Source organism: Anabrus simplex, chromosome 7 (assembly GCF_040414725.1).
Source record: "Anabrus simplex isolate iqAnaSimp1 chromosome 7, ASM4041472v1, whole genome shotgun sequence".
NCBI classification, from domain to species: domain Eukaryota; kingdom Metazoa; phylum Arthropoda; class Insecta; order Orthoptera; family Tettigoniidae; genus Anabrus; species Anabrus simplex.
Window position 1 is genome coordinate 111765002 of NC_090271.1, and position 12321 is coordinate 111777322.

The following is a 12321-nucleotide window of genomic DNA, read 5'->3' on the forward strand; positions in this document are numbered from 1 at the left end:
CGGATTCCCACATTAGCCATCATCGAGGCAAATGCTGGGATGGTACCTAACTTAAGGACGCGGCTGCTTCCTTCCCTCTTTGTCTATCCCTTCCAATATTCCTATCTCCTCACAAGGCCCCTGTTCAGCATAGCAGGTGAGGCCGCCTGGGTGAGGTACTGGTCATCCTCCCCAGTTTTATCCCAGACCCAAAGTCTCATGCTCCAGGACACTGTCCATAAAGCGGTAGAGGTAGAATCGTTCGCCGCGTCAGAGGGAAAAACCAACCCTGGAAGGTAAACTGACTAAAAAAAAGAAAGAAGTAACCAACCATAATTCAGGTTTTATCTGAAGGTCAGGGGCATATAATAAAGGACGACCAAAATATTGCCAATATTCTTCTCCTCTTCATACTCCTTCCGCACCCTCTATCCAACTCCCTGCCGAGTGGGGTAATGGAGTGACCACCACTTCTGCCCGTTCTTTCACTATTCCTCTCTTCTCTGAACACTACACCACAAACTCACCTACCTATCTGCTGTGGGCGGGTCGAAACTGGCTAGAAACTGCCAGGAGCTGAATCCGGGCCTCTTCGACTAGGCAAATAAAGTATAAAATGCATGTACCGAAAATAGAGATCAATTTAATAATTAATAAGGTTTATTAACATAAAATTGTCAAAAGAATTGAAATGTAGGCACAAAACAAGCAAAATGGGGAGATACAGGGAGACGGATACTCACATACATAGTCCGTGAGGGTATCTTAATCACAATCGAGGCGTTTGACTCGTTAAATTCAATCTCACAATTTTTTTGCACTGTCGTAACAGAAGTATTGTGGAAAGTGACACAGTTGTATTCAATTATTATCAGACAGTGATAATTAAAATTCGATGCAAAGCATTCCTTTCTCAAAGATAAGACGTCAATAAGAGGTGAAAGAAGCAGCTTTCACACAAGAAAAAATATTATCGCAGCTTCGCAGATGAGACAAGGCTTAAATCAATTATTTTAAAAAGGACCATGGCTCCCAACAATCTCCAAAGAAACTGCATTCCCCAGAGACCAAAGCGCCAGAGCAGCAAAGCTAGCAGAAAAAGAACAAATGGGAACATAAGGATGTTAAGGGGAGTTGCCATAGTTACGGACGCAAACAAACATGAGTCAAATGAAACAAGTAGAATTGAGAGTAAGATCCCGAAATAGGCAAATAAATTGCTGATCAAGCCGCGAACAATAGTAAGATATAATAATAATAATAATAATAATAATAATAATAATAATAATAATAAAAACAACATCCATAAGGCACTGAAAATAACACATATCCGACAATCACATAACGCCTACACCCACCCACCCACCCACACGCGCGCGCGCGCAGAGACCAAATATGCAAAGTAGAATAATATAGTATCAAGATACGTTACGATAAGAACCGTAACGGCATGACAAGAGTCAGTCAATGGCTTATGAGCTTGATCTGAGAGCACAGATCAGATATTTGGGTCGTCGCAATATAGGCCAGGGTCACCCAGCCAACACCATAACCAAAATTAACTTACACGCCGCATGACACATTCATATCGCATATCAAGGCGAACATGAATCGTACAGCATCAGCTTTAAAACATATAACAGAACATAAGCTGAAGCTAGACGTCGAAGCCGAAGAGAATATAAAAGGTCTCCAATCAAAACACAAACGAACTCATCACACACACGGATCAAATGGATCAGTATTACCTTCCACACCTACGTAGGGACGAATACGTAACAAACAGACATGAAGAAAAGGAAGGACACTGTAATAATCCAGCAGCAAATAAATAAAAGAATAGTATACAGAACAGGGATCTCTCAGCACACTAAACCAACATAACTATGGCAAGCCAAGGAGAGGAACATACGATAAATACCTGAAGCTTGATGGAATAGAATCCACAGATTCTAAGTAATCATATACATTGACTCAAAACAGAGAGTCAGATTGGCTAAAGTATGAAAAGAGATGAGAATCATCTCGTAACCTAACGCCTCCATCTTTTTAACCCAAGCCATTCTTGTCTCCCAAGCAGGGAGCAAACGAATCAAAGATAAGTTAGAAAGAAATGTTTCGGCAATCCTTCGTTACATGAGGTGCCATCTGCCTGATTGGGATGAACTATATGTGAAGTTTGAGAACATTAACCAGTCACAATCGACTGATCTATGACATCGTAAAGAATGCGGTATCAGAAAGTAAAATATGAAGGTAATTAGGAGTGGCACAACACTGAGCCAGTTCACACCTCCACTACATAGGTTATCCACCTAGTCCTTGGTTTCCCCCCCTCTGTCTTGTTCCAGCCACCTCCATTCCATCATTGATCTGGGTGTTATTATTATTATTATTATTATTATTATTATTATTATTATTATTATTATTATTATTATTATTATTATTATTATTATTATTTCCATCCTACCAACGTGGCTAAACAACGTCAGTCTGCTAGTCTCTATTCCGTTTTTCTCTGTCCCCAGCCTTTTCCGGAACTCTGCGTTCCTTACACGACCTTTCATCATCTTTACAAGCATGCCTCCAAGGAACTTCATTTCCACTCTTAGGATCCCGCTTTACTTTCTATGGAGAGATAGTGGGTTCGAACCCCACTGTCGACCGTCCTGAAGACGGTTTTCCATAGTTTCCCATTTTAACATCAGACAAATGTGATGGTGGTGATGGTGATTATTGTTTCAGAGGAAGTACAACAGGCAACCATTCTCTATTAACACTAATCAGAGAGAAAACAATTGAAGGGATCCGATACCTCGAAGAATGAAGGTATGGGCCAAAGAAAGACGAAGGCCGTGAATGAAAATGAAAGACTCTCTAGGTCTCGATACCTAATAACATCTGCGTCGGAAAAGAAAGAGTTGACCAAGGGAGGTTGAATAGGATTGATGAAAGTGAGGAGCCTGGCACAAGTAAGCCAAAATAATGCCAGGACTAAGCTAAGGGCCACGTGGTCGCCAATCCACTCTGCCAAGTTGAGAATCTCTGGGACGACTTTTAGATCGTGGGTGATATTCTATCGCCCCCACCCACAAGGGGTTTAACACCGGGAAAATGCTGGTACTGTACCTTAATTAAGACCTCGGTCGCTACCTTCCCATTCTTAGCCTTTTCCTATCCCATCGTCGCCATAAGACCTATCTGGGTTGGTGTGACGTAAATCAAATTGCAAGAAAAAGCTTTCTCTTTGCACCCCTCTTGTGACACTACATACGAAGGCCACCTCGTGGCCATGATCATTAAGGCGTCAAGTGTATATGATCTTGACACCGTAGTTAGCTGGTTCGAGTTCCGTTGATCGAAATATAAAAAAGCAATTTCTCCAGATCTTCTGCAGACTCAGATAAAATAACAATATCGTCCGCAAATCTTAGAGTTTTGATTTCCTCTCCTTGGATTGTGTTTTCTTTTCCAAATTCCTCTTTGATTTCCTTTACCGCCTCTTCATAGAGGGGACAAACTGCATCCTTGCCTCACTCCTTTCTGGATTGCTGCTTTTTCATAGCCTTCGATTCTTATCACTGCAGACTGATTTGGGTATAGATTGCAAATAATAATTCTTTCTCGGTACCTGATCCCGATGACCTTCAGAATCTGTACGTGGACTTGTTTCTTAATTCCATCCTCCAAGATCAAACGTAAAGTCAGGATTGTTTCAAGTGTGCCCACATTTCTTCTGAAGTCAAACTTATATTCTCCCAACTTGTCTTCCCATTCTTCTGTAAGTGTTAAAATTTTGCAAGCGTGAGGTAATAAACTAATGGTACGGTAGTCTTCACACTTGTCAGCAGCTGTCTTCTTGGGAATAGGTATTAGGGTAACCATTGTGGAAATAAGTACTATATTTGGAGTCGGCCTGTGCATCCTGAATCAGAGGCTTGATTGGTCCAGTACCTCCTACCGGTAGCGTCGTAACAATTTAGTTGGCTGCGTGTGGTCTGACGTTTTCGACACGACATGACGCCTGTTGAGAAAAGTCCAGGATGTTTTCTGGGAATTGCTACGAACAAACGCTCCAGTGTGTCACAGTAAGGTAGCATTCACTGTCTCTCTCCTGGTGAGGAAATCAACCACCTGGACCATCTTCCATACAGCCCTGACCTGGCACCCAGTGATTTCCATCTCTCATGACCGTATAAGAAGCACCTGAGTGGTAAGCGATTAAATAACGGTACGGCCGGTCAGCATACCGTCATGACGCAGCTTCACGGACTGGACGCAGATTTCTTCCATGCCGATGGTTTGGTTTTCTGCCGGAACAATTCCTTGGACAAGAATGGTAACCATGTTGAATAGTAATGCGTATCTGTGCCCTACTACTGTGTATCCTTTTATCTACCTGTAAAATAAAGTTTCTCCATGTGACCTTATGTTACCTTATGTTTCTGAAGTGTCTTTCTATCAAATACATGTTTACACAACTTTTTACACAAACTTATGACTTACACTTTGTGTGATGCGGGTCATAAGCGTTTTATATATATCTACTCAGTCTCAACCTTGGCTTTGACAGTTTGAAAGTGACTGAGGTATTAGCGATGCTAGTAATGCTATTTTTTAAACAGCCTATCACTGAGATGAATTGTGTGGGCTTATTAGGCTGATACGTAAGAGCAATATCTGGCTCAGTGAGGAAAGCAACTGAAAGCTACCTCACTCCTCATTTCTCCTCTTCATTAACGCCTGTGCTATCTGTGACAGCTGGCGGTGGCTGTATTAAGGTAGGAGATTTGTTTCGAATATTCGCTCTTCAATACTTACACGAATTACGCATTCATCATAATTATCATTATAAGCCTGCTCCATGGCTAACTGGTTAGAATGCTGACCTTTGGTTCACGAAATTTCCGGCCGGGACGGGGATTTTAAATTTCATTTGTTAATTTATATGGCCCGGGGACTACGTATGTGTGAAGTCTCAAACATCAGATATCATCCTAGGTAAAACCCTATCTTCACAGGTGTGCATGGGAGTCAACTCGAAAGACCCAGGCATTTTCGGAACCCATATGACATTATTATTATTATTATTATTATTATTATTATTATTATTATTATTATTATTATTATTATATGTTCGTCTCTCAATCAATATATCTTCATTCAGCCATGTTCGTAATTGGTCAAATGTTCTTCACCTTGGGATCGAACCCCGGCTAGGTGGGTTGTGACTTATTAGAGACTGTTTCAGTGCAATCGGTCAGCTCCGTAATGGAGGCTTAGGGTATTTCTTTATCGGAGGCTCCAGTTTCAAATGCCACCAATCCAACGACAGTAATTCTGGACTGAGAGCGAAGTTCACTCACAATCAGAATGGGGAGACGAACTGGGGAGCTGCTTGATATGAGTGAAACCGGGCTCGGTCAGGTAATTCAAGCAATACGGCTGATAATGTCGTCACCCTGACCACGTGGCACTCAAATATCTGCAGGCTATCTGACAGGGCGGCAGTCGTCATGGCAATCGAAGACCCTTATGCTGTAAGGCCACTGGGTTGCTTCGTCAGTGCAAAAGACTCGTAACGATAGATTTACAACCATATTAAAGTAAGCATTTTCTGTCACTCTGGTACCTCTTAAAACCCATAGCAATTTGGAGGATCGTAAATACATAGGGTTGCTAAAATTATTATTATTATTATTAATTATTATTATTGTTGTAGTTTTTGTTATTATTTTCCCAAAGGGAACCAAAACGTAGCCTCGCTTACCCTAAGAACAATAAAGAATAAACGGGAGCATAATTACCCATACTAAAAGGCCTTAAGAATAAATAGAAAATGTTACACACAACAGGCCATTAACAAAAGGCAAGGAGGCGAAACACTAGCACTCCTTAGTGAACGTTCTGGAAGAAACGAGAACCTAAATGGACTTAAGGCCCACTGACACAGAGGTCAATCCCATACCAAAAAGGGGGACTGAAGGGGCAGGAAAAGTAAAAGCCGAGACAAGATTTCCAAAATTTAGAGGTTGAAAACTTAGTCACCCAGTACCGAAACTGAAGGGGAGAGATCCGAGGTTCACCACTCGTGCTCCCTTACATTAAATGTTTTCCCAGTAGGGAATATAAATAAGTCCGAAGATTGCGCAGAAGGTCCTACGTTTCAAACCAAAAGAAAATATTACATATAAAGATAACTGCTGAAACCTTACCCTCAAACTATCCGCAGGCACAATCACATGTTTAGGTAAATTCTGCAATTACCATATAGCGCTGGATCTTCTTCAAGCCGGCCGCATTCTGCCCCCTAGCCCTCTCAAGCCTCCGTCAAGTGACCCTCTCAGTAACTGGAGCAAATCAGACAAGATGGGCCTAAAGTGTTCTCCTTAAATAGTTCCGTATTGGAAAGTTTCAGATTAAATTAAAATACAGTGTGCTGATAGGCTAAATTTCCATACACATCCCCGGGTTTGATTGGCTAGAGAACATACTTACAGGCATGTGATAGGCAGATTACATTAGAGGAGGAACCAGGTGAAGTGTTGGCAACTTCGGTACATAAACAAGCAATCATCAGAAAAAAGGTTTACCAACTACGACAACAACAAATCTTCAGCAATTAGTTTGTGTTTATTCCATCAGATATCACTTGAAAATAGATGGCAGAGCCAAGTATTAGAAGGTTTTTTAAAGTTCGTGTTCACTGACATAGATGGCCATAGAGAAGGCGCGCAGTTTAAGACGCCGGGGAAGGTGAACCCCTGGTACAATTATTACTTTATTTCTTAGTGGTCAATTCGCAAATAATCACACTACAGTTATATTTTTTCTTTGTCTAAAGTTTAGTCTTCCTCCAGACTCCTTCATACTAGAGTTCTGCTCTTTATTCCGTTCATCCGTCCAAGCTCTTCCCGTCTTTGCAGTTCTTTCGAATTGAAACCCTTCCATACTTTGAATCATGATCCGAATGTTTTCCTGTCTAATATCTGAACTTCCTAGATCTTTACGAACTTCCTTAATCCAGGCCGTCGTTGTCTTCTTGTTCCACAGGCAGTCCAATAACTTTTTGGTTAATCTGGTTTTGTCCATTCTGTGCAAATGTCCGAGAAATGATAACGACCTCTTTTTCATGGTCTCTGAAATTTTCTCTACATTTGTGTAGACTTCGTTGTTGTTTCGAAGTTTCCAGGCGGTTTCAGTCAGGATTGGGCCCAAGATTTCTGTAGTATTCTTCTTTCTAATAATAATAATAATAATAATAATAATAATAATAATAATAATAATAATGTTATTTGCTTTACGTCCCACTAACTACTTTTTAAGGTCTTCGGAGACGCCGAGGTGCCGGAATTTAGTCCCGAAGGAGTTCTTTTACGTGCCAGTAAATCTACCGACACGGGGCTGTCGTATTTGAGCACCTTCAAATACCACCGGACTGAGCCAGGATCGAACCTGCCAAGTTGGGGTTAGAAGGCCAGCGCCTTAACCGTCTGAGCCACTCAGCCCGGCATTCTTCTTTCTAGGATCTCCAGCTTCTCCAACTTAGTATTATGATTATTATGATTGTTATTATTATTATTATTATTATTATTATACATACATTATCATTATAGACTGTTATGCCTTTCAGCGTTCAGTCTGCAAGCCTCTGTGAATTTACTAAACGTCGCCACAATCCTCGATTTGCAACTAGTGTTGTGGCCTCATTTAGTTCTATACCCCTTATCTTTAAATCGTTAGAAACCGAGTCTAACCATCGTCGTCTTGGTCTACCTCTACTTCTCTTACCCTCCATAGCAGAATCCATTATTCTCCTAGGTAACCTATCCTCCTCCATTCGCCTCACATGACCCCACCACCGAAGCCGGTTTATGCGTACAGCTTCATCCATCGAGTTAATTCCTAGATTAGCCTTTATATCCTCATTCCGAGTACCCTCCTACCATTGTTCCCACCTGTTTGTACCAGCAATCATTCTTGCTACTTTCATGTCTGTTACTTCTAACTTATGAATAAGATATCCTGAGTCCACTCAGATTTCGCTCCCGTGAAGCAAAGTTGGTCTGAAAACAGAACGATGTAAAGATAGTTTCGTCTGGGAGCTCACTTCCTTCTTACAGAATACTGCTGATCGCAACTGCGAGCTCACTGCATTAGCTTTACTACACCTTGATTCAATCTCACTTACTATATTACCATCCTGGGAGAACACACAACCTAAATACTTGAAATTATCGACCTGTTCTAGCTTTGTATCATTATTATTATCATCATTATTATGGTAATTCTTCTTATTCTTCTTCTTCTCCCCATGGTCCTTCTTCCTCTTCTTCTTCTTCTTCTTATTATTATTATTATTATGATTATTCATCAATAGTGTTAGAAAGTACTCAGCTGTGGTTTCCTGCATAGTTATCCTTATCCCTATCCCCATTTTACAATGTTTTTCACCCACAGTATACACATGAAAACTGTACCATTCGTCAATGTGATATATTTCTGGAATTGGACAAATTAATTGTAAATATTAGTAGGTTTATCTATATTATTATTATTATTATTATTATTATTATTATTATTATTATTATTGAAATTGTAATTCGTTCTTTGTTGTATGTTAATTTCTTCGTAGGAAGCAAAATGTTAATTTATATTGTGTATTATAATAGTTATTTTTATGTACAGCAGGATAGCATAGTACCGTAGTAATTTATTTCAGTCTATTTTTTCATTTATTCAGTATGTTATATATTTTTATGTTAATTATGTATTTCACTGGTTAAGTGTAAGACAGGGACACGTGTCCCTAACTTTGCCAGTTAAAATAAATCATATCTATCTATCTATCTATCTATCTATCTATCTATCTATCATCATAATATATATATATATTGTCCGACTCGTTGGCTGAACGGTCAGCGTACTGGCCTTCGGTTCAGAGGGTCCCGGGTTCGATTCCCGGCCGGGTCGGGGATTTTAACCTTAATTGGTTAATTCCAATGGCACAGGGGCTGGGTGTATGTGTTGTCTTCATCATCATTTCATCCTCATCACGACGCGCAGGTCACCTACGGGTGTCAAATAGAAAGACCTGCACCTGGCGAGCCGAACCCTTCCTGGGATATCCCGGCACTAAAAGCCACACGACATTTCATCTATATATTAAATTGGTTTACTTAAACAGCTTTGGTAAATCCGTCCGTCCGTTCTATTGGACCGATTTGCTTCATTTTTGTTTTGTTCTATCCGGAATAACCTGCCAGTGAATCGTGAGACATTGATAGGTCTGTAAGTTCAGCCAACTTTGAGTAATCAACAATCAAATCATTAAATGATCACTTCAACAATTGCAGGCGAAGGCATACCCTAACCCGCGATACATTCTGTACTTAACAGGTTGCTAAGCGTCTAACACACTCATTAATATTCTGATATATCTGATTTTCATACTTAATAATGTCATTGCGTGCAGCTATGTTTGATTACTACTTGTCAAGGGAGAGAGTATACACTTCCTCTGATCATGGAACAATATTATTTTGTGCTGTACAGTCTTTGATTCTCTAACCTTCTCCAGCTTTTTAATATACTCAACAGATGGCAGAACTTCCCTAATAACTTGCATGCTGCAAACAGAAAGCAGCGATGTACGCACAGACGGGAAATTATCAAGTCGACTAACCTTCTGTATGATCAGTAATAAAACACAGGGACAACCTCTTGAAAAAGTGTGTGTCTGCTTATCCGAACTAATATTCAGTTACAGCTAATTGTATGTTGCACTATCTCGGGCAACATCGTTTGCAAATGTTAAGATAAAGATACGCCCAAATGGTTGAAGCAAAGTGAATACTATATGGAAAGGAAACATTACTAAACTATGTTGCCATTGATGCTTTCACAGCCCGTACTTATAGAGATTAAATGTTCATAAAACTACTAAAAAGGCCAGGCAAAACAATATTACTGCGACAGGCACATCAAGATCGATCAATCAATCAATCAATCAATCAATCAATCAATCAATCCTGATGTGCATTTAGGGCAGTCGTCCAGGTGGCAGATTCCCTATCTGTTGTTTTTCCTAGCCTTTTCCTAAATGATTTCAAAGAAATTGGAAATTTATTGAACATCTCCCTTGGTAAGTTATTCCAATCCCTAACTCCCCTTCCTATAAATGAATATTTTCCCCAGTTTGTCCTCGTGAATTCCAACTTTATCTTCATATTGTGATCTTTCCTACTTTTATAAACGCCACTCAAACTTATTCGTCTACTAATGTTATTCCACGTCATCTCTCCGCTGACAGCGCGGAACATACCACTTAGTCGAGCAGCTCTCCTCTTTCTCTCAGTTTTTCCCAGCCCAAACTATGCAACATTTTTGTAACGCTACTATTTTGTCGGAAATCACCCAGAACAAATCGAGCTGCTTTTCTTTGGATTTTTTCAGTTCTTGAATCAGGTAATCCTGGTGAGGGTCCCATACACTGGAACCATACTCTTGATGCGGTCTTACCAGAGACTTATATGCCCTCTCCTTTACATCCTTACTACAACCCCTGAATATGAGTTATCTGACCTATTTATAACGAATGCTGTGCAGCAGCGCGGGCCCACTAGTTATTATTATTATTATTATTATTATTATTATTATTATTATTATTATTATTATTATTATTATTCTGTTTTTACGGCTTCATTGGATCAACTCAGTCAATCATTTCTTGGCCATCTTCTTCAATAAGTTTTCTTTGCGAATTGCCCAGTAGCTTTTCATTTGTTCTGATTTTTTTTTTGTCGTTCCCTATCTGTAAATACCCTTTTCATTGTATGCCATTTGTTTATTTTTGGTTTAAATCTTATTTTTACGTTTTTCAGTTTCTTTAAATTTTCCGTTTTGTTTTGCAAATCGCCCAGAGTTATTTGGAGTTCTTCCATATCCTCTCTAACGTCCTTAATCCATCCTGCTTGCTACTTCATATCCCAGAGTTTCTCTATAATTTTTCTTGATAATCTGCTTTGTTGTGTCCTCACAATGTGACCGAAGAAAGAGATCCTCTCCTTCCGTATGGTACCTGTGATGGGCTCCAGTTCTCTGTACACCTGGTATTATTATACTACTTAATTTTCGAGATTAAGAAATAATGGCCTCTCTCTATTGCAGGAGAAACGGAGAAGGGTGTGGTATATATTTATTCCTTGTGTGGAACCTACACTGGATGGAGAAGAGGCCTTTTTGCCTAAAGATCCAGAAATCATATTGAAAGAAGGAAACTTCCACCATGTTCCTCTCATAATCGGCATCACCTCCCATGAAGGAATTGTGGTAATCAAAGGTAAGAACAACTTTACTTTGTTTACTGAATTATCTTGTTATTAGACTTAAGACAAACGGGAGAGTTGGCTGAGTGGTACGAGGTAGTGTAGTTGTAATCGTTGCCCTGGAGAGATCGTTGGTTTGAACTCAACCATCGGCAGCCATGAAGAATATTTTCCATGGTTTCCCACTTCCACATACTGAAACTATATATTAATTAAATTTACCTTTCCTCTACCTACGTCGCCGAAAATATTACTATGTTACTGCAATGCTATCAAAGAAAGAAACAAACAACTTTTAGACGAGTTGTCAATACCCTCAATGACTTTTGTGTGAACACTTATAATAATTTTGTAATTGCGGGTAGGGCTTGGAAGAAACCACCCGTGGGATAGACTAAGGTACCATACGAGTATTTACCCTGAATTCGAGGGGTAAAGCACGAGAAAGAACTAGGATATCTCAGAGTGTGTTACTTGCGGCAGAGTGCACTCCATTTCAGTCCCTCAAACTAGCTTTCCATTCGTAATTGAACTAGGGATTAAATCAGGAGAAAATAAGCTGGAAAACCACAGCAGAGAACTAATAAAATGAAGACAAGTGCATGCAAACAAGCGTTCAAGTTGTTCCCTGTAATCACGTTCTAGTTCTTGAACAATGAGTAGCGCTTATGCGATGTACTACCAGATACAAATCTAATTCTTCCAAGGTGAAGATTCGAAAATTTTGGAATTTTTAGTACGAATTTCAGAAGAAGTATAAGAATATATCATCATTTTGGTGATATCGTACGGTTAGCATTGAGAGCTAGAATAGCATATTTTTCACTCATTAATCTAGGCTTCTTCGTATACCTCCTCGCTCTTATATACACCTCAAAAGAGTTTGGAGTATTGTGCAATTAGGTACGTTAACAGATATGGCGTGTTTAATCCTGTTGCAAGTGGTACAGAGTTCTGTATACACACAAGTACAACCTGTGACAATAACGGTCGGTGAATAGTCCTGTACTATCAA

The 12321-nt window shown here is 39.8% G+C and overlaps 1 protein-coding gene across 1 annotated transcript in view; it reads left to right on the top strand.

Moving 5' to 3' along the window:
* The window catches only part of LOC136876942 (esterase E4), a 215031-nt gene that overhangs the window by 132482 nt on the left and 70228 nt on the right, over window positions 1–12321 (top strand). The window contains exon 6 of the mRNA XM_067150707.2: window positions 11149–11320. Coding sequence (XP_067006808.2) covers window positions 11149–11320 — 172 coding nt within the window. The remainder of the gene's footprint in view (window positions 1–11148; window positions 11321–12321) is intronic.